The sequence below is a fragment of the Acanthochromis polyacanthus genome, chromosome 22 (assembly GCF_021347895.1).
Source record: "Acanthochromis polyacanthus isolate Apoly-LR-REF ecotype Palm Island chromosome 22, KAUST_Apoly_ChrSc, whole genome shotgun sequence".
Taxonomy (NCBI): domain Eukaryota; kingdom Metazoa; phylum Chordata; class Actinopteri; family Pomacentridae; genus Acanthochromis; species Acanthochromis polyacanthus.
Window position 1 is genome coordinate 3,512,305 of NC_067134.1, and position 23,271 is coordinate 3,535,575.

A 23,271-nucleotide genomic window follows, 5' to 3' on the forward strand; every position below is an offset into this window, starting at 1 on the left:
CTCTATAAGATAACTTTCACTGACTCAGCAAATAGTCAGACATAATTGGATTGACATTAAAACATGAACTACATACCTGTAGTTTGACCTTTTCTTTTACCTCCTCTGTTTGGGCTCTTGCTCCCAGCCTTGCTTCCTTGAACTATGTTCACATGTCCCACCATGTGACTGCAGGCTCTTTTCCAGCAGCTACACCTGAAGCTTTTTTAGAGTTTTTTTAGGGAAAGTATCAAAAATATATATTATTAATTTAAGGTAACTCTAATTTAAAATCAAAAACATCTCTGTAGATTTGAGAAATCTTGTATGTTATGAACCCCAGCAGAAAATGAACTGCCTTTCTGTAGCAGAGCTCCAGTCAACGTCGTCTTGACAAGTAATTCTTGTGTTCAAAACCGAAGTACTTCAGCTAGTAAATACTATGTAAGGCTTGATTAAAGATAATACTACACTTGTTTTTTATGAATCAGTACATGCCATGTTCAGTTTCACTCAGAAATGTCCAGTCTGTCTTCTTTCACTCTTTCCACATCATAGCATAAAGACTCTGCATGACATCAGAGTCACAGGAGTCAATTTTATTGACCAGTCATCTTCTATGAGAGCATTAGAAATTAAAATGCTTCCATTTTGAAATCAGCATGTCAGTTGGAACATCACAAAGCAACATCATGCTGTGTAAACATGTTTTTTTTTCCAGCTATAGCACTTGGTTAAGTGTATTAAAATTCAAATTATAGTCACTACTCTGGACAAATTTTGAATGATATTTTTTCAATACATACCCTCATTCTGTGATTGAACCATCTGTCCACTAGAGGACAAATGGCACAAAAAGAGACAAAAAAATGACCTGAATTAGATAAAAACATGACCAAAATTAGCCTCAAAATGACCAGATTGATCCAGAAATCTTTACTAACATTCATCACGGTCCAAATTTATTCTATTCAACATTCTGAAGGTTTTACACAGAGGTTTGTTCATAGATCATTTACAGTCTGATTGATACATTTTTTTCCTAAAGACATGCTGAAAGCACAAAATGATCCAATAAGATGTAAAATGACCAAAATTGAACAAAAATAACCTTAAAGTGATGGAAAATGACTAAAATGAGATAAAATGAGCAATTCAGAGCAAAAATGAGATGAAAACTGAAACAGAAATGGCCACTGAGTCACAGAATGATGAAATAGACGTGAACTGACCAAAAGAACTAACAAGATGAACAATTTTAAACAGAAATAAACTTAAAAACACACAAAATGACCAAAATGAACCACAAAATGGTCAAAATTAAGGCACAAAATGACCAGAATGATAGAAAAATAACATGAAAAGATGCAAAATGTTTAAAACCAGACAGAAAGACGGAAACTGACCAAAACAAAACACATAATGACACAAATGAGACACAAAATGATCCAGAAATATTCTCTTACAGTCATGAAACTGTCCACATTTATTCTATTCAACATTCTGAGGGTTTTTACAGAGAGCTTTGTTTTGTTTACTGTCTGTGGACCTGGAAGGAGCAGCTTCATATCTGGAAAAAAGATTCACAATCAACGGTTTGTTTAACAGAAGAGATCATCTTAGTTGAAAGTGGCACCAAATCCATGTCATGTTTGGGTCGTATGTTGGCCTTTAACTTTGAGCAGGTGTGTTATTATTTACAGTGTTTATGGTAGAATGTGTCCCTTTTAATGGCAGATCACATGGAAGTAACATGAGCCAGTTTGAAATAGTGAGTTATGCAGAAGAACAACATAAAGAAGAAATTCAAAGTTTTTAATCAGTAAATATGTTAGATTATATTTTTAATCTATTTTGTGTACTTGTTGATGAAAAACGTTTGATAAAAGAAACCTTAATAATGTTGCCTTTTAATGTTTTAACCCTCCTGTTGTCCTCATTTACAGGCACAAAAAACATTGTTTCCTTGTCGAAAAAAATAAAAAAATTCCTCAAATTTCTGAAAATTTGTAAAACCTTCAGGAAGAAAATTCCAGTAATTTTATAAAAGTTTTCTTTTCAAAAAATCACCCAAATTTGGCAAGAAAATTGTTGTAACTATTTTTTAAAAAATGAGTAAAAATCTTCCCAAAAAAATCCTAAAAATATCTAAAGTGATTACATACATTTCAGTAAAACTTCTAATATTTTCTTTAAAAACATCATCAACAATCCAGTGAATTTCGCTGGATTTTGGTTGATTTTTTGTGAATGTTCTTTAGAAATATTTTTAAGTTTTTATTTCCACCTAAAAATGTTCAAAGACTTCCCAAAAATGTTGAAAACGTGGACATCAGAAGTTTCACTGTGAAAATATATATTTCTTCCCACATTTTCAAACTTTAAAACGAGTCCATTTTGACCCACAGGACAGGGTTAATTAGTCACGTGAGAAGTTGAGTGTAAGTTAATTTTTTATTATATAAAGTTGAAATATATTTTTTAGTCATTTTCTAATTCTCCAGGATTAAGGACTGTGTAGAGACCTGAAGGGGGCAGTAACCAGCACCTACTATTAGAGCCCCTGTATTATCAGAGCAGCGGCAAATGGGGATTTGAAGCCATTTTGTTTCTATTCACTCAATATGGGACGCGCAGCGCGAGGTGCACATTCACAAAAACTTGCTACTTGTGGATTGTTTACTGATTTGAAGACATGTTTTGGACAAAATATTACTGGCTTGTTTTTTCTGGATGTCCAAGGTTGGATTATGGCCGTTTTTAGTGGAATATTTTCATCTGTGACTAGTTATGAGGATTCAAAGGTGAGTTTTGCTGTTTACGTTATTTGTTGGACAAATGTGTTTATATTACCCGCTGTGGTAATCACATCTGAAAGTGGTTTATACCGGTGGATTCATGAGAATCTAAGCTTTCCATGGGTGTATAATGTTTCTATCATCGAGTTTGCAGCTTCGGTAAATTTAGCAAAATACGTTTGCACATCTCAAGACAGCCCGAATACGGAGGTTTAACGGGTTACGGTGCCCAACAGTCACCAGTAACACATCTCCATGCATGAATATGGTCAAAGTCAAAATAACCACAACTGCCTAAAATCACATCAAACTTTCTATCTGTCATTCACCCATATACCATAACATGAAAGTACATACATGGGACTAACCTGGCACAAAAACGATGAAGTCGGTTTCCATCCCACTCTCCGGACTTTATTTTCCACAGTTTCCTTCTTTGACTATTACTGGGAAATCTAAACATGTGGAATCCCTTCTACGATCGATTTGTGCACCCAAAGGCACAACAGCCTGTCATTTTTCAGGTATTTAAGAAGCAAAAAAGGACCTAGAATTACTCTCTGCAGTGTAAACAACGTTAACAGAAAACCCGGCGTTCATGAATAGGAAACAAAATGGCGCATATAGATCACATGACCAAAATTTTTGGACCCGTCATGTCGATACTCTGATAATATAGGGACTCTACCTACTATGATGTTCTCCATGAGCTTGAAGTAGAGGGTTCCCTCAGCATAGCCAGATGAACACACCTATTGTGTTTCCACTCCGTGTTCCTGCCACGCCTGCAGGATGACCTTCATACTTGTGGCAGTGGTTGGACAATCATCCAATCAGAACGCAGAGCCACATGACACCCAACCAGCTGTGGGTGCTGGGTCATACACATCACCCAATATGTCAGATACTTTCTTAGAGGTTTTTCAGTGGACTGTAGACCCAGTTTCACTCGTTTTTCTTTTCTCACATTGAAATTTGAGACTGTTTGAAGATGAATATCTCAAGAACAATTCTAGATAAAAGCCTGAAACCTTCACTTGTTTGTCTTGCCAACAACAGCAGATCAGATTGTTGTTAAATACAGCAGTGGAAAAAAGTTTTTGGACATCCCATACCTTTGTGAAATACTGCATTAAGAATCACTTTGAGGTCTTCTAGAGTCATTTATTTTAGTACAATCATAAAAATAAACACATCCTAAAAAAGACATTAAAAACTGAAAATTGACTGGTTCCATAAAACGAGAAATTTGGTAGAATTTAGTTTTGTTAGTTTTTCTTGTAAACAACAAACAAAAAAATATATCATTTGTATTTGTGTCTGTCTGATGCAGCCACACCCTTAGAAACACACAAAAAGACTAACAAATATTTCATGATAATATTTAAGATTGTGTAAAAATTTTCAGGGTGTCTGAAAACTTTTTTCCCTCACTGTATCTGTCAAAGCATGAAAATGTGCCATTATAAAAATGCCACTATCTCCAGACACATATATGTGGTCATGGTTCCATGATGCCAATGTCATGGTAATGACTGGATGAAGCTAATTTACAAAGAAATGATTCTAAACTACATGTCAGCTTTCAAAGATTGGACTTTTCATAGAACACTTCATGTTTTTTTATTTCAACTCACACGTAATCTGAGATTAGTTGATCTACTTGTTCAATATTAGAGATTCCTATAGATAGATGATAGATTATAGATGGATAGATAGATACCTACGGTCAGTAATCTCCTAAATTAATTATGATAAACCATCAGAGAATCACTGAACCAGCTCTGCATCTAACGGGTTCCTGCAGCCCAGAGGGATCTGAGGAACAACCACTTAACCCGCACGGGCCCGTATTCGGGCCCAAAATGGCCTGCTGAAGTTTAACGGCAAAAGCATTTTTAGCTTCAAACGCGATGATAGAAACACTATACATGCATGGAAAGCTTAGAGTCTCATGAATCCGCCGGTATAAACCACTTTCAGATGTGATTACCACAGCGGGTAATATAAACACATTTCTAAAACAAACAACAAAAATTTAAAGGACACATAAAGGGCATAACTTACCTTTGGATGGTCTTTTACCGGTCAACGATGAAAATAATCCACAAAACCGGCCATAATCCAAGAGTAGTCATCCAGACAATACTAGCAAGTATAATATTTTCTCCAAAACATGTCTAGAAATAAGTAAATAATCCACAAATAGCTCGGCTCCGTGCGCGTCCACGTGGCGCATGGTGGAGCCGCGTGGTCCATAATTCACTGCATTTTTATCCATAATTTTATGAAGCATTCAGAAATCCACACGGTCTCGGTCTGAAAATGGCGACTGAAGCCTCTGCTTTCGATTCCAACCGCATTTCAACCAATCAAGTGACTCATCGCTGCCTCCGAAGCCTAAACAGCCAACCGTTGCCGAGACCGATGGATCTGGTGACCCTCATCTCATCAGTAAATTCTGAGCAAATCACGTCGGAGGAAACGTTTGACGGACAGGGCATGTAGCCAATGAGCTTGCTGAATAGCCGAGAGGCGGGTTTTAGCGGCCCAGTGTGATTTTTCACACCTCCTGCTCTCCTGCTGCGGCCAGGAAGCAGCAGCTTTTCTGTCTCCGTCTGTGCCTCTGATTCAGATCAAGATCCACACTGAAGCTTATCTGAAGTGATTTTTTGAGTTCTTTATGAGTTTTTGGAGTGAAAATAATGTGAAAAAGGGCTGATAAACGAACATATACCATTTTTGCACAGGGTGTACATAGGGTGTCCAAAATTGACATAATTGGGCATATTAGTACAAAAACATGTGTGAAACACTCATTTCTTGTAGTATTGCTCTGAAATTTTGTCCTGAACTATGTAAGACCCCAGGCTGTTGCCTTGTTGTGTTTCAAGCTGTCACAGTGCTGCCACACTAATTTTCAGGTGTTTTATTAGGGAAAAAATTTAGGCGTGAATAAAATTCATCCTAATTCAGTGTGTTCCAACATAAATAACTCTGTCAGTAGCACCTAGAGTAATTCTGACTGCACTGGGTGAAAATTCAGGTTGTCAGCTTTTAAAGGAGACCCCAACCATGCCTGTACTCCAAACAGTTCAAGAACAGCATTCAATTTACTTTCTGTACATCTTCAGTAGAAATTTCAGGGGAAAATTGACCGCAGCTTAAAGGGTGGTAATTGAGGAAATTCTACCTGCTGCTCACTGCCTCCATCCAGACGTCTATCCCTCTGCCACTGATAATTCATTTAAATGAGTAACCACTTTGAATGGTTTAATTAATTTACCAGTCACATCTGTTAACGACAGCTTTCCTCTTAACGGATTTTGCAACGAAGCAACGAAGACAGTAAAACAAGAAATTAGACCTGAATTCTGTGAAGCCGGATCTCAAGGACTTTAAGTTTGTGGAGGACTTCATGAACTTCTACTGAATCCTGCATGGAGAAATCTTCTTGGCAGGGGTTCAGTCTGTGTCCAGTGTGCATACGATGGTGTCGTTGTAGGGTTCCTTGTTGATTGGACGTTGGTCCAGACTGGTCAAAGCAGCACTGTTCACCATTGGCAGAGTGCTGACAAGTCTGAGAGTTTTGTCCATCTGTTCCGTTCTGCTTGGAAAACAAACAAACACAGAGAACGTCAGTGTTTCCTGCAGCATTGAAGAACTGATGCCTTGCCTGAGATAGAGAGCACCCCAAATGACATCTGAAGACACTTAACTAGGGTGACCATACGTCCTCTTTTGCCCGGACATGTCCTCTTTTGAGAGGCTGTCCGGCCTGTCCGGCCGGCGTTTATAAAGTCCTTCAAATGTCCGGGTTTTTGATCTTGCCTAGCTTGAGCGCGTCACAGACCAGTGTATTTGTCATTCACGTTGAATGGTTTTTTGGAAACACGCTCTGAGAGGCGGAGTTTGAGCTGAACCCCGGATCACAAAGCAGTACAGAGGCGCTCCACACTCACTCACTCCTCGCAGGCTGACAGGCAGGTAGGCACACTGCGAGAGAACTCTCGAACTGAAAGAAAATACCGAAACGCAAATGTCATTTCACTGATGAAATGCGAAAAAAGTACCCCTGTTTTCGTCCGGGTCGTGTCAAATGGGAGGCAGAATGTACAGTCTGCAAAGCTGGGACTTATGTCTCTGTAGCTAATAAGAAAAGGAAAAAGAAGGAAACTAGAAAAGCACTCGGAGAGCGCAGACCTCCGCCAGGCCATGTATCTGTCTGTCTGTCTGTTAATGGCATAACTCAAAAAGTCATGGATTGTATTGAGTTTCAACAGTTTGTGCAGAAAGCATAACATGCATGTACAGTGTATAACAGCACAGTGTTTTGCAGGCGGCGCCGCCGCACGCACGTACCGTTGCGCGCGCGTGACGGTACCGTACGCGTCGCCGCCGCTTCGTTTCGTCGGTCCCGACTTGCCCGGGCAGCCCGAAGCGGCCGCGGGGGATTCGGCCGTCGCCCGGGATCGTTGCAGCGACCTCTGTCTGTCCAATTGACAGATGTACAAAGTCCTTCAAAAAAATCCTGGATCCAGACGGTGATCCGGATCACCTCCAAAATCTAATCGATTGTTACCTTTGGCCTTCCGGACATTCTGTAAAAATTTGGTGAAAATCCGTCCACAACTTTTTGAGTTATGCTGTTAACAGCAAACACACACACACACACACACACACTCACACAGACGGACAGACAGACAAACAAACTCCGGTGATTACACAACCTCCTGGCAGAGGTAAAAAAAGGACTGTTGACTTGAGGTATTATTTCTATATTTTTTTCATTTGCCATTAGACACATTATTTTGAAGAATGGGCGAACTGAACATTGAATAGGCTAGTGTGTCCTCTTTTCAGAGAAACAGAATATGGTCACCCTAACTTAACTGTTGGAATTTAACATTCAGTTGTCTGATTACGTCACAATTCCTAATCTAACCTGCATCCCCAGATTAACCTGGACCAGATTTCTGTGTCAAAACGAATACAGGTGAGACTGAACGACAGCTGATAATGTGTTAACAGAATTCAACTGACCACAGTTGTTCAAAACAGTTTTGAAACAATTTTGCAGCAATAGCCAAAATTATCCAATACATAACTGTGTGTACACTGTGACTGAGACCAGTCTTTACATACCTCACTGTGACACTGATTGAATGCTTTCTTTCTGGTGTGGATCTGCTGGTGTTGTTTCAGGGAACCCAAAGTTCTAAAAGTCTTCTTACACTCCTCACATCTGTATGGTCTCTCCCCAGTGTGGACACGTTGGTGAACTTTGAGGTGTGAAATGTAGCTGTAGCGTTTCCCACACTGGTCACAAACATATGGTTTAACCCCAGTGTGGGTCACTTCATGAGCTTTTAACTGTGAGTACTGTACAAATAGTTCGCCACAGTAATCACATACATACACATCATATCCAGTGTGGATGCGTTGGTGACATTTTAAGCTTTGTTGGTGCTTGAAAGTTTTTTCACAGGAGTCACAGTGGTACCGCTTTGTACCAGAATGGGGGCATTGATGGATAAACAACTGTTCATGTTGAGTAAAGGTTTTCACACACTGATCACAGTAGAATGGTTTAACTCCACTGTGAATGAGTTGATGACTTTTTAAGTTTCTCTTGTCAGTAAAAGCCTTTCCACACTGATCACAGCTGAATGGTTTAACTCCACTGTGAATGAGTTGATGTTTTGCCAGATTACTCTTCTGAGTAAAAGCCTTTCCACACTGATCACAGTTGAATGGTTTAACTCCACTGTGAATGAGTTGATGTTTTGCTAGATTACTCTTCAGAGTAAAAGCCTTTCCACACTGATCACAGTTGAATGGTTTAACTCCACTGTGAATGAGTTGATGTTTTGCTAGATAACTCTTCCGAGTAAAAGCCTTTCCACACTGCTCACAGCTGAATGGTTTGTCCACAGTGTGAATACGTTTGTGAATTCTTAGCTTTCTTGCTGTGATAAAAGTCTTGCCACATTGCTCACAACTCAGTGATTCATCTCTTTTTGCTGTTGTTGCCGAACCATCCTTATCCTCCTCAGAGGTCCGACATCTCACTCCATTGCTGTGTTTACATTTCTGTAGCAAAAGACAAAGATAAAAACAGAGGCAGTGATGGAAGAGCAGTCATGAAAAATTGAACCTAAAAGTCTCAATTCCATGTAGTTGGACATGAGGCTGAAACAAGATCAAGAATCTGCAGACATGCCAGCAGCTTTGTCATTAGAAACCTAGAAACGTTTCAACAGCACACACAACGTCAACAAAGCTATTTTCAGAGGCCGATAGTTTTCAGCTTTCTGCACGGTAGTTTTAGAATATTTGGTTGTAAAATCTGTCCATCACCGTGAAAAGCAAAGCAGAGCAGGGACTGATGGGATTGTACCACCAGGATTTCTTGATCCCCAGACTTTCCGTTAAGTTACATTACTGGAGAAATGTACAATATGAAAAGCATACAACATCAATGTCCAGATTTAGGTCTTTATGGCAGCAGGGTCAATTCAGACCACCAACACTTTCTAGTTTCTCCTAGGGGATCAGATGTTGATACCAGTCCAGAAAAGATCTGTAATTCTGCCACTGAATTCTGGATTGGACCCCAACGACCCGGGCAATTTGTTGTGCAGCAGTTACACAAGCGTTCACCATCAAACAACAAAAGCAACAAAACAGTAAAACAGTTAAAGGAATAGCAACAATTTAAGGAAATGTTTTAAAAATGTAAAAAACACAGTAAAACAATTACAAGCAAAATAAAAGCCATTTAAAGAAAAATCAAACAAAACATAAGATAGACAGGGACATCGGCAGCAATCTTGGTCATTTAATCAGACGTAGAAAAAGTTTTCAATAAACGGCCACCGATGTAATCAGGTCGAGGACTTTTCTTTGGTCTGCACTGTTTGAGACACCAGATTACATTGCCCACATCAAGAAAGGGATTCTGTGGAGACGCTGACATGAGACAGTTTTTAGTCTCAGCATGTTTAGCCCTAAAATCATGGGAGTCAAACCTGACATAAAAACTGTTTAGACTTTGAGCCAGCTCTAAATCAGAATTATAACCACTGAGCTGAACTCTCTCATTGACACATTAATTAGTCCCAGTGATCAGATTCATGCCGTCCCAGACTGAACTGAGGTTGTTCATTTTGAGCTGAGACTCAAGTTTGTCTTTGTATTGCCTTTTGTGGGTCCTGATCTCCTACTTTATTTCCTTATGTCAGTTATACAGATTTAGTGTATTTCCTTCTCTGAAGAATGTTTTCTTTCTGTACAGTAGGTCTTTAAGCTTCTTAGAAACCCAGGGCTTAGTGTTCGGATATATTTTCACAGTTTTTTCAGGAATAACACTGGTTTCACAGTCTGACCCAGCTGCTCACAACATCAGTCGGTTCATCAATATCAGCTGAGGACTCCTTAAACACGTCCCAGTCAGTAACCTCCAGACATCCCTGTAGAGTGTGACAAACTTTCACTCTGATCTTCTGCATTTTGCCTTGCTTCAGTACAGTGGTAGACAGGGATAAGAAGGATGCAGTTGTGGTCAGAGGAACCCAGAGAAGAAGCACCTTTCACATTGTTGTAACAGATCAAACATTTCATCTCATCTAGTGGGACATGTGATGTACTGATGGAAGTCTCTCAGTGTGTGTTTTAGTGTGCAGTGCTTCATGTCTCCCAGACTGATATTAGGTGCATCCGGGGAGTTGGACTGAAGTCTCTGGCAGATATGGAGGGCACAGTGAAACAGAAAGCAGTTCTAAGTCAGTAGTGCACAGTTTCTCCAGGACAGTGTCAGATTTGCACCAGCGCTGTCCTTGTCCATTTGGAAGACCCTCTTGAGCCCAAGCTTTCATTTGCTGGCTGATGTTGCTTCAATATTTCCACATAATGTTCTATCTTCTTGATGCCATCTATTTTGTGAAGTGCACCAGTCCCTCCTGCAGCAAAAACACTCCCACAACATGGTGCTGCCACCCCCATGCTTCACAGTCTGGATGGTGTACTCAGGCCATCCTCAGCCAGCATCTTCACAAGGTCGTTTGCTTTTGTTCTGGGGTTGATGAGCACATTTTCCTCCAAAACAATCCTAATTTTAACCAATCTCCATCTTGAGCAGCAGGATGGCTTGACATTCCCATGGTGTTGATCTGTGCATGTAATTGTTTGGACAGATAAACGTCAAACCACAGCAATCTGGAAATTGCACCCAAGGATGAACCACACCTGTGGAGGCCCACAACTGTCTTAGTGATGTCTTGGCTGATTTCTTTAGATTTTCTAATGTCATCACACAAAGAAGCAGTGTGTTTGAGGTGTGCCTGAAAATACATCTTAATCTATCAAAAGCTTTCAAAGCCAGGACATCATCATCTTGAAGGCATAGCAATCTCTGTATGCAAACTTCTGACTGTGAAGAAAGTCATAAAAATTCTCTGAAAAAAAGCGAGCCGAATACAGAGAAGTTATGGCGGATATCTACAGCCGAGGGCTCAAACCCTCTCTCCTATATCCCGCACGGCTCCGCATCACACTTCCCGATGGAGATAAGAAGTGGCTACGCTCGGCCGATGAGGTGCGGAAATACATCAACAGCCTTCCTCGTACATCTCCTCCACCGTAAATGACTGTTTGATTACTGTGCCTGATGGATTAAAACCGTTATCATGTTATCCTTCATTCCGGTCGGGCAGTTTACTGAACCATTAACACCACACTGACCCTGGCTGCAGGCATGCGAGTATGTTACCCAGCCTCTAACTCAATGAACTGTTACATTCCGGTAGTTTATGAGTTTATGCTTTTATTTGAAGCAACATACCTCATTTCTATCTTTTATAAGACTTTATAGTGCCAACAGTACAAAATGATGTTAAAGGAATGTTTTTCTCTGTTCGTATTTCCAGAACAGTTCAAATGTAGACCGAGGAGTGTTGAGTGCATTTTAACACTTAAATGAGGAGTTGAAGATATTGGGTTCAAGTGACAGGAAGATTTTCTGTGGGAGTGTTAATAATGGGTTATTGGAGAGCTTGCTGCTATGTTCCCCGGCAGCTGTCTTGTTATGGGGTGAGTGGGCAAGGGATTCTTTTTCCAATGCCAGTATTGGTTCATTAGCCTACACAAGCCATGCACAGGTCTTTTTTGGTTCACTCTGTTCCTGGAACTTTGACGTAACAGTGTTTCCCCTCCTATATGACCGATGAGGCGGGCCGCCCCGCTGGTATAGGCCACCGCCTCATTACAATTTTGCCGACATTGCCGCCTCACTGGTCCGCGCCAAAAAAAAAAAAGAAAAAAAAAGTAATGCTAAATATTAGAAAGCATTGACACATAAGTCCGGTATATTCGCCGCTGAAATCAACAAGCCAGAATTGCAGCCTTTTCTCGCCATGGCTAAAGACAGCAAGGCACATCCCCATTGGTCGGTTACACTCAGTTCTCATATGACATCCCGCGAGATCATGTTTCAAATGTCGGTCGTTCCGATTGGTGAACGTTCCTAGCGTCAACAAACATGGCGGACAAGAAGTGGCAGCGCTCCATCGTTTCGTTTTTCGGGGCTAAAAGCAGGTGTGTATCACAGACATATGTCAAATCAAGTATCAAAACGATCGCATGTCATCAAAATAAAGTGAGCAACACAGTGTAGGCATTGATCTCGCTTCCTTTACCGAGTTTGCTTACTGTTTTGTTGTCCGTGGTGATACGAATTGACAGTGACTGCAAAAATGGCTCCCGTTAAAACATTTAGGCACGACAAAACCCGTTCTCACGAACGAGACAAATGATTTCAACGGAATATAAAGTTCCTAGTTTCTTTTGATAAAATGATTTATAGAGTGCCCGAAATTATATCATTCAATGGCAAAACAAATTTTGTAATTTCAACGGTTCAGCGGCCCGCGGGCGGACCGTTTTGATATCTGCATAAGCATTTTTCAAAATAGAACGACACTGCCAACGCGATTATAGAAACACTATACACCCATGGAAAGCTTAGATTGATCAACATTAATCCCCACTTATATTTGATTTGCCTCATGTAATAAAGAGAGCATGTGTTCAAATTTGGTGTTTGTGTTTTCAAGAATGTTTACTTAGAGTCTTTAATTCAGCTGACTGACACATATCACAGTGCAAAATTATGTATTCTAACTAAAGGTTAATGACTGGTATTCTGAAGAAGTTATTTCTTTGTTCAAAAAGGTAACAGTTTTGAAAACAGAACTAACTCCTTCAGAAAACCAGTTGTTAACCCAGAGTTGAAGTTTTCTTTCAAATTTTTAAGTAAAATGAAGGTCATGACATAACCTTTTTATTATAAATAAAAATGAAGTGGGAATTTGGTACCTAACATGTAGTTGTTTTTAAAAAAAAGTAAAAGTCACCACTTGATTCCAGATTCAAGTCCTTTGTCATCTTTTTCAAAGTTGTAATAAGAACTGATGTGGCATTTTGGAATGGCTTGTGGAAATCTGACAAGAATATAATAGACTGGACTAGTTGACATGTTTTGATCGCAAGGACAAGTGGGTTTATATTTGTCATATTTTTTCCCTATCACTAATTTTTAGAAAAGAAACATGAAAATTTTATTTAATTTAGTTTTTAGAAATGGCTACAAATACAACAAAATGTGCTCCAAATTGTGCCAGAATGCCCCATTTTGCATCTTGATTTTCAAAATTTTTCGGCCCTTGCCTACACCCCACCACCTCACAGTCATTTCTACCAAGGGCAAACACTGCATAATTTGTATTTATTATCCTGCAGCTTTAGTTGGAGACAGTGGATAGATCATTAAACTTTGTCAGCTGGAATGTCAAGGGTTTAAATCATCCTGTTGAGAGGAGGAGGGTACCTTCACATATAAAACAACTTAAGGCAGCATTTATTTTTTGCAAGAGACACTTCCGTGGCTCCGCTAGCGCTCGTCTGATGTCACGGTGGGCGGGGCAGCACTTCCATTCCTCATTCCAAGCGAAAGCCAGGGGTATTTCAATCCTTGTTGACAAAAACATCCCTTTTGTGAATCACAATGTTATATCAGATACCAACGGCCGCTTTATCATTGTCTCAGGGAAGTTATATAATACAAAGATAGTGCTCGCCAATGTTTATGCTCCAAATGTGGATCATGTGGGCTTTTTCGAACAATTTTTTGCTTTTCTCCCAGATCTGAGCTCATACTCTCTTGTGGAGATTTTAACTGTTGGTTAGATCCCGTGCTGGACCATTCCTCTCCCAACCCAGACTCAGTTAGCAGGTCTGCCTCACTCATTCAATCGTTTCTTTCTGACTTTGGTGTTTCTGATGTGTGGCGTTTCCTTCATCCAAATAAGAGAGAGTACTCCTTTTTTCGCATGTCCACCATACCTTCACTAGGATTGACTATTTTCTCATTGACAATAAACTGATACCATTGGTGCGCTCCTGCACTTATCAGGGCATAGTGATATCAGATCATGTGCCTGTTGTACCATCTCTGGCACTACCTGACCTACCTCAAATTAAAAAACACTGGCGCTTTAATTCAACTCTCCTGTCAGACAATGATTTTGTGAAGCATATGGAAGAACATATATCCTTTTTCTTTCAGACAAACACCTCCCCAGATATACCTAGTCTAGTAGTCTGGGATGCTCTTACGGCGTACCTTAGGGGGCAAATTATTTCTTACACTGTAAATACGAAAAAAAAGGCCCACAAAGAATGATTAGAATGAGCCAACCAAATTAATAAAATAGACACGCAATATGCTCAAACTAAAAACCCAAACTTATATAAAATGCGAGTGGAACTTCAAACCAAATTTGATTTGGCCTCAACTCATCACATTGAACGCCAAATTTTGAGAAGTAAGAGTTTGTTTTATATCCATGGTGAAAAATCGGGGAAATTATTAGCTAACCAGCTGAGAGGACTCAAACCAAAGGGGCATATTACAAATATTAAAATGGAGGATGGTAATGTCATTTCAGATTATGCAAAAATTCATGACACATTCAGGAATTACTATTCTCAACTCTACACCTCTGAATTCCCGAATGATACTAGATTAACGGATAACTTTTTGAACCAGTTAAATATTCCCACACTCTCCCCCTCCAGTAAAATGAGATTGGACGAACCCAGAACAAAAGAGGAGATAGATGTTGCGATTTCCCTACTGCAATCAGGGAAATCCCCAGGCCCTGACGGGTTTCCCGTAGAATTTTTTAAGGCATTTTCCTCACTACTCTCACCGCAGCTGAGCACAGTGCTGTCATTCCAGCAGGGCAAGCTCCCAGCATCATTTTACGAAGCATGTATCACTCTTATTGCAAAAAAAGGATCCGACGGAGTGCTCTTCATATAGGCCAATCTCTATAATAATAATAATAATAATAATAATAAGAAGAAGAAGAAGAAGTTTAATTTATAATGCACTTTACATTTGAAAACCAAATCTCAAAGTGCTACAGATAAAAACATCAACAATAAAATAAGTGCGAGAATTATTGAATGTTGATGTTAAACGCTGAACCCTGTCCTTTGCCTCTCTCTTGGCCAGACGTGCAATATTGCTGAGGTGGAGGGATGCTGCCCCGCCCACCTACGCTCAGTGGTTGAGAGATGTTATGTCTTGTTTAAACCTTGAAAAAATACATTACTCAATTTGTAACTCCAAAGAAAAGTTTCAAAAAGTGTGGGGACCATTTTTGGAATACTTCCATAATCTTCAAACTAGCTAGAGTGGATCCCTTACTCACACTTTGCTTCTGGTTTTTGTGTCAGCAAAATTAATTGTACAAATCAGTCCTCTCTCTGATGCCTCCTTTTAACCAATGTGTGGGTTTATAATTTGTACATATATTTATTTCTTTACTTTATTCCATCACTTTACTTATGTTTTTACCTTCTTAGATTGGAACCTGACATCAAGCTGCTACTTGTATCTCTCCAGGAATTAGGTACAGTTGGTGGACCTGTCCTGTTGACTATTTTATGTAAAAGTCTGGCTTGGAAATGATGGGTTGGGTGTGTTAGATAAGGTTTTGTTTTTTTGTTCTGTGTTGTCTGTGTTATATGGACAGGATTTTCTTTTTGCCTTGAGTTGACTCTGTGCTTTACAGATTTCCTGTCACTACTTTATATCCATACCATGGATTTGTGAAAAATTCAATAAAAATATCCTTGATAAAAAAAAAAAGATAATTTTGTTCATCTTAGCAGACATAAAACAGGAGATGCATTGCCAGATTTATTGTCAAATCATGTAAATTAAGAAAAGGGTTATGTGTCATTTATACAGTGTGAATAAACTTCTGGATTTCGCGTACAAATAATCAGAATTTCTGGTGAGTAAAATGTTGCTATTTTCCTAAATAATATTGCGATTTTATTCAGTTATTATTGATGCTTTTTTATGTGTGTGGCAGCTGTCGCTGCAGGAGGAGACTTGCGCATCCCGGGTTTGTTTCTTCAGTAAAAGCGTTTGTCGTGGCTACATGAGTTATCTGTCTGTGATTCAACGCCTCTATACTCCATTTCTGCATAAGAGGAGGTTTTTATAGCCATAAAATAGTTATTGTGGGGTGATTGATTCATACGGAGCACCGCTGATGGCCAAGGTGTCAAATGCACGGCCCGCCACTGATACAGTGTAAGTAAACTTCTGGGTTCAAATGTCTGAATTTCGAGAGAAGGAAAAGGCTGGTAAACTCACAATGCTCAAAAGTATTATTCTCTACCAAAGAAAATGCTGCTCTTTACCTTCCTGAACAACTTGCTTGAAAAACAAGACTTTTCTTCTGTTACTTATCTTCATCACCATGTAAGACATTTTCAGAAAGTATGATCAGCAGCTAGTTCAGCCTCAAACAAAGAACAAGCAGCTTCCCAGCAGTCCACCATTATATCCTCAGTACAGCTGCTTCTGCAGAGCTACATCTCTCCAGCCAATGTCACCTGGCTTTGGTCGGCCCATCTAACCAACTGGAGCAACTTTACACATTTTAAAGAACAAATGAATGATAATAATGTTACAGTGGTTTGTTTCTCACTTTTTGTGAAGAATCCATGTTTCCTCCGTTGTTGAGCTCAGACTAAATGGCTGCCAACATTCCTCTGCTCCTCCGTCAGACTCTCCTCCTCCTGCCAATCACCTGTCACATCAAACACATCTTCATTAGGATACCACTCTATACACAAGTGTCAGAGTGTCCCATATGTTCATCAGCCAACACAGAGGACACATTTCAACTCAATAGTTCACTTTTAGCTCTTTTCAGTTTCACCTAAAACTGATACAAATGAACTTAAACTGTTAAAAATAAGGAACATAGACAGAAAACAGACATGGAAAAAGAGAATAAAGAGAACATAAAGATGCTACTGCAGGTGATTCAAGACAGGACTGCTGGTAGAAAACTGTTCATGCTGTAAGTTAGTGAATGTATTTTACTGCTCAGTGTTCTGTTTAAAGGCAGCTCTCACTCTCTGTTCTTTGCACTCTCCCATAGTGTCAAGTGTCCTCCCACTTTCAATGACAGGTGATTCTCATTGATGATTTTTCTCACAGTTTGCCCACTTGAAAAAGGATGTTTCATCTACCCAGGGTTTGAGCAGGACTCCACTCATCAATCAGACAGTTGCTTTCTTTCTTTTCCCTCTTTTATTTTGCAGCGGTCACAAATTCATGAGATACAGAGGTGGCAACTTCCATAAGTCCATACGTTTAGTTGATAGATTAAGGTGAAAAACCTTTAAACAGAACACAAAAGGACAATGTTCACATTACTGCATTCAGCAAATAGTAACAACCATTCCTCATGGACATTTTCACCACATTGGCAAATGCTACTCCACTCAGTTTATGTTTGTCAACCTCAACACCACATAAACTGAAGCGACAAATCATGGCATGAGCAATATTCAACCCAATGCTATACCACACATGAATTTATCTGCATTCTAAAGAGTTGATTTTGAATCACAGTTTAACAAATTACTCTGAGCATTTTTTAAACTATTTTATACTTTTTACTTCATGGTTTTAAAAGTATTTCAAGTGCATAAAGTGCTTTTAAAGTGCAATCCTTTCCAGATCCAATAAATAAATAAAGGGCATCGTAAAAACCCACCATTACAAACAGGATGAATTCACTGGTCTTAGCTGGAACCCTCTAATTAGCACCAATTAGCCTGCAATCTTATTTTCAACTGAACAATTACAAAACACACGGAAATTATTGGTAAACAGACAAAGTTTACTCCGTGGCTAATGCTAATGCTAACACATACTGCAGTGGCACACATCGGCAGCTTAAACAGTCTTTTAGAGTCTCCAGAATTCTGCTCTTACCGGCTGCAACCCGGATTTGCACAGTTTGCCGCAGATCTTGATACTTTCCCAAAAGAAATTCACGGACACTTTGTTTGAACGCGGTCATTCATTCTCAGTTCCTCCTCAGTGCTGCATGTGTCCCCTTTTTTGCCGCCGGTGGCAAACCTGCAGCCGCAGATTTGTTCCGCCCCAGCTGAGTGTAGGACCTGTGCGTAAATGCTTCTCCTTTGAGTTTTCAGCTCCTTCCAGTTTGACTTGACACATAAACTGCTTTGCACTCTGTGTCACCTGTACCTTCAGAGCTCTGAATAAAAGAACAAAAGATTTATTGCAAAGAACAAAAAGGTTTTGCCTCCACAGCAGCTTGTTATGAAAATGATTGTATTTGATGATTGAATGTTCTTATTCATTGTAATACTGTGTGATGTGTGCTAAAAGAGGAACAAGGACACGAGCTAGTATCAACATTATTTCATCTTACATGTCTAATTTTAAAAATAAAATGACATTATCTAAATATGCACTACTGCTCAAAAGTTTGAGGTCACTTAGAAATGTCCTTTTTCTTGAAATCAGTTCTTTTCAATGAAGATAGCATTAAATAAATGATAAATCCAGTCTAGACCTTGTTAATGTGGTAAATGACTATTGTAGCTGGAAACGGCTGATTTTTAATGGAATATCTCCATAGGAGTACAGAGGAACATTTCCAGCAACCATCACTCCTGTGTTCTAATGCTACATTGTGTTAGCTAATGGTGTTGAAAGGCTCATTGATGATTAGAAAACCCTTGTGCAGTTATGTTAGCACATGAATGAAAGTGGGAGCTTTCATGGAGAACATGGAATTGTCTGGATGACCCCAAACTTTTGAACGGTAGTGTACAGAAGGATATGGAAATCATAACGCAGTGTTTGAGCGGTCATAGGTGAGCTGGTGTGCTAAGGATGAAGAGTGGAAAGGCACTTGGTCCTGATGATATACCTGTGGAGGTATGGAAGTGTCTCGGAGAGGCAGCAGTAGAGTTTGTGACTGGGTTGTTCAACAGGATCTTAGATAGTGAGAAGATGCCCGAGGAATGGAGGAGAAGTGTGCTGTGTTCCTCTGACGCTCACTTGAACTAAAAGCATTTGAGCTGCACAAAGTGTGAAATGAGAGAGGAAGCAGTGAATCTCCAAACTGCTGACAGACTTTCACACATTATTGTCCAGTGAAAATCAGCTTTTTGTGCAGCCACACTTGATCCTGATTTGAGTCTTTAAGTCCTGTTCTAGTGATGAAATGAGAACTTCCTTCATCTTGTGTGTGATGGAGAAGAATAAAGGGCTGTGGCTAAAAATCCTGACTCTGAGTTCTTCATTACAAACACACATTATATCAGCTGGTTATTATTCATCTGCTTTGTTCTACTCAACATAAAATTCATCCTGAAATCCTTCCATTTCTGTCCTCAATATTCTACCAAATATGAAAGATTCCTTTGGAAGCAGATCTTCAAGGATTTTAGATTTGATTTCCAACAATCAGAATGTTAGAAGTTTCCCTGTTGATCATATTTTACTGATAGTTTCTCCCAAATGTTTCAGCTCATTTTTACTGGAATATTCTGAAGTAAACTTTGTGTTTTCTGGTGAATGGATCAGATCTCACATTTAGTTTCAATCAAACCCTGAGGCTTCTGGAAAATACACTCAGCTTTAAAATAATGTTGGATCATCTGCTGACTGTGTCATTATTAAATGCTTTTAGAGTTTCATTATTTTAACCCTCGTGTCGCTTTAAAGTTTGAAAATGTGGAAAATAATAAATATTTTCACAGTAAAACTTCTGATGTCCACATTTTAACATTTTTGGGACATTTTTGAACATTTTTTGGTGGAAAAAGAAGAAATGTTTCTAAAGAACATTCACATAAAAATCAACCAAAATCCAGTAAATTCTCTGGATTTTGGTTGATTTTTATGTGAATGTTCTTAAAGAAAATATCAGAAGTTTTACTGATAAATATGGAATCACTTTAGATATTTTTGGGATTTTTTGGTAGATTTTTACTCATTTTTTGAAAATATTTACAAGAATTTTCCTGCCAAATTAGGGGGATTTTGTTTAGATTTTTGAAATAAAACTTTTAAGGAATGATTGGAATTTTCTTCCTGAAGGTTTTTGCACGTTTTCATAAATTTGGTGAATTTTTTTTCTGAATTTCTGGATTTTTTCCTGTTTTTTGGTGCCGTAAATGAAGCCAACAGGAGGGTTGATATCCAGAGCTAATAATAAACAGCAGAGGACTGATGGGTCTCCTTGGTCTTTGCTCCTGTTAACATCTCATCTTCTAGTAGTTCCACATTGAAGGAATTCTGCTGGACAACATTGAGAGCATATGAATGAATTTTCAATCCAAAATAATGCAGTGAATGTCAAATAAAGTGGTGTTGAAGCTCGTCAGAAGCTTTCAATGAATGTAGAAAGAGTGTAAAAGCAGCATCCTCTACCAAATGAGCACAATCCATCAATCATCATCAAAGTGTCCAAATTCCAGAGAAGACATGAACTGCAGATTGTAAATGAGTCAAAGTATCCATTTAAAATCATTTCTAGACCATGATCACAAAGTCAAACACTAGATTGTTCTTTTGTCCTTTTCTGTCTCATTTTCACAATATTTTGTCTGGTTTTTGTTGTTTTTTGTCTTTCTTTGTCTGACTTGTCATTCATCTCATGCTTTGTTTCTCGTTTTGTCGTGCTGTTTCCTTTTTTTCTCGCTTGTGTTTTTGACTTATTTCTGTCATTTTGTGTTTTGCTTTATTCGTTGTTTTGCGTGCTGTTTTGTGTATTTTTGTCTCATTTTTGTCGTTTATCCATTCTTTGCTGATTTGTAACTTGTTTGTCTTATTTTTTTTGCCCTTTTTTTATTTCGTGTCGTTTGTCTCTATTTTTAACGTTTTCTGTCTCATTTTCACAATATTTTGTCTGGTTTTTGTCTCATTTTTTGTCTTTTTTAATCTGACTTTTATGGTTTTGATCCTGTAGTAAAAAGCGGTCCGGCCCACTTGAGATCAAACTGGGCTAAATGTGGAACCTGAACTAAAATGAGTGTGACTCCCTGATTGAAAGCTTCTTTGAATGCTTCAAACAGTCATTCTCTAATATCAGCCCAGAAAAACGGATCAAAGTTGGTTGTAAGTCCATCTGGAGCCGTTGATTTCCCCAAAGACATTTTCATTCCAGCTCTATCAATCTCTCCAAACATGTGCTTTTAAAGTCAGTCTGAGGAAGAAATGCTTTGACTTTTTAAGAAACAAAAGAAGAGGGGGACTGATTTTGCTCTTCTAGGTAAAATGGGAAAAGTAAGAAGGCACTTCAGTGGTGCAAGAAGAGACTCAATTGTTCTAACCTGGCTAAGACTCAGACACTGCAGTCTGAAAAGTGGACTGGCTTTGATTGGGAAGCACAGAGATAGGAACTGTGAGTGAGGTGAACTCGAAACTGTGAGAAATGTTCTTCTTAAGTGTAAGCTCTACTCATGCCAACAGAAGAAACATTAGAGACGAGGAGCAGCCGGAAGAACTGTTTTTAATCTTTGCTTTCTACTTAACATGGAGGAGTGGACAAATATGAAGAAACTTCTGAACTTTCTCATGACCACAGGACTGCATCAGAAAATATCGAGGATTCTCTCAGGACTATGAGTAACATCCAGTAGGTGGCAGCAATACGCCAGTGATGCGTCTAGTCTGCCTAATTCAATGAGGAAGAAGAAAGTAAGTCAGTGTTTCTGCCGGAACTTCACAGTGTGACACCCGGCGGATGTAAACAAAGAAGCATGTGCAGAGTTTGCTTCACTGCTGTGTGGACTGAGCTATAAAACGGCTGTATTATAGTATGAATGAGAAATATCAGAGCGTTAAAGTAACGATGTGTTCAGTTGAGTATCTGAGAGAGTTGATCAGCGACAGACTAGCTGCTGCTGCGGGAGAAATATTCTCAGAGTTTGAAAAAACCATCGTCCAGTACCAGGAGGAGATCGATCGTCAGCGCAGACTGCTGGATGTCATCTGGAAACCACACATCCCCTTACAACCCATAGCTGTGTATGTGTTTTGATGGTGAAGAATTCCAGTTATAGCATGTGTCGTGGTTGTGTACTCTCTCTTGCATTGTGTAGGAGCATCCTCCCTGTTGGCATCAAATCCGCCGTTTATTTGCAGGAGCTGGTAAAACTTGGGTGACCATATTCTGTTTCTCTGAAAAGAGGACACACTTCCAGCTCCCGTGCGAAAAATTTTCAGGTATTTAACAAAATAAGAAATAATCATCTCTCTTAAGTCTGACACTTACACCGGAAAAGTGAGGTCGAGTACCATTCTTCAAAATAACCTCCCAATTATCAATTATGTAAAAATAGAAATAATGCCTCAAAATATTAAACAAAAAGAAAAAAGAGAGGTAGCCTATTTTTCAATGTTCAGTTAGCCCATTCTTCAAAATAATGTGTCTAATGGCAAATGAAAAAAATATAGAAATAATGCCTCAAGTCAACAGTCCTTTTTTTCCTTCTTTATCCTTTTCTTATTAGCTATAAGTCCCAGCTTTGCAGACTGTACATTCTGCGTCCCATTTGACACGACCCGGACGAAAACAGGGGTACTTTTTCGCATTTCATCAGTGAAATGACATTTGTGTTTCGGCATTTTCTTTCGGTTCGAGTGCTCTCTCGCAGTGTGCCTACCTTGCCTGTCAGCCTGCGAGGAAGCGAATCTCCAGCGCCGTGGCGCTTCAGAGACGCGGCTCTGGCGCTCCGCAGCGTGTGCAGTGGAAATTGTCTGATAGAAGAGAATGGGTTTCAAGTGCTGCGCAGTACGATTCAAGAGCGCAGCGCTGCGCGGCGGTTTCGCGTTATGTGGAATTTAGGGGATCATAAACCCGGACATTTGAAGGACTTTATAAACGCCGGCCGGACAGCCTCTCAAAAGAGGACATGTCCGGGCTAAAGAGGACGTATGGTCACCCTAGTAAAACACACTGATATTACTCTCACAGTCGTACACGTGGTAACCTCTCAATATATTCAGCATGGAGGTTAAACTTAATTAGCATTTTGCTAGCGGAGCTTAAACTGGTCATCTTACCACGGCAACCGG

At 39.3% G+C, this 23,271-nt stretch overlaps 3 protein-coding genes across 41 annotated transcripts in view; 2 read left to right on the top strand and 1 right to left on the bottom strand.

Moving 5' to 3' along the window:
• LOC127531994 (zinc finger protein OZF-like) overlaps positions 1–23,271 on the top strand; it is a 289,632-nt gene that overhangs the window by 259,415 nt on the left and 6,946 nt on the right. The gene's annotated exons all lie outside the window — the stretch shown is intronic.
• LOC127531964 (zinc finger protein 665-like) overlaps positions 1–23,271 on the bottom strand; it is a 266,519-nt gene that overhangs the window by 215,462 nt on the left and 27,786 nt on the right. For 7 of the 38 annotated variants that reach the window (XM_051942662.1, XM_051942663.1, XM_051942658.1 and 4 more), the window contains exon 4: positions 6,145–6,387. The exons of 7 other annotated variants lie outside the window; for them this stretch is intronic. In XM_051942662.1, the coding sequence (XP_051798622.1) occupies positions 6,145–6,387 (243 nt within the window). 24 more of the 38 variants (XR_007939175.1, XR_007939174.1, XR_007939176.1 and 21 more) reach the window with 15 other exon arrangements.
• The window catches only part of LOC127531938 (NACHT, LRR and PYD domains-containing protein 12-like), a 452,657-nt gene that overhangs the window by 26,717 nt on the left and 402,669 nt on the right, over positions 1–23,271 (top strand). The gene's annotated exons all lie outside the window — the stretch shown is intronic.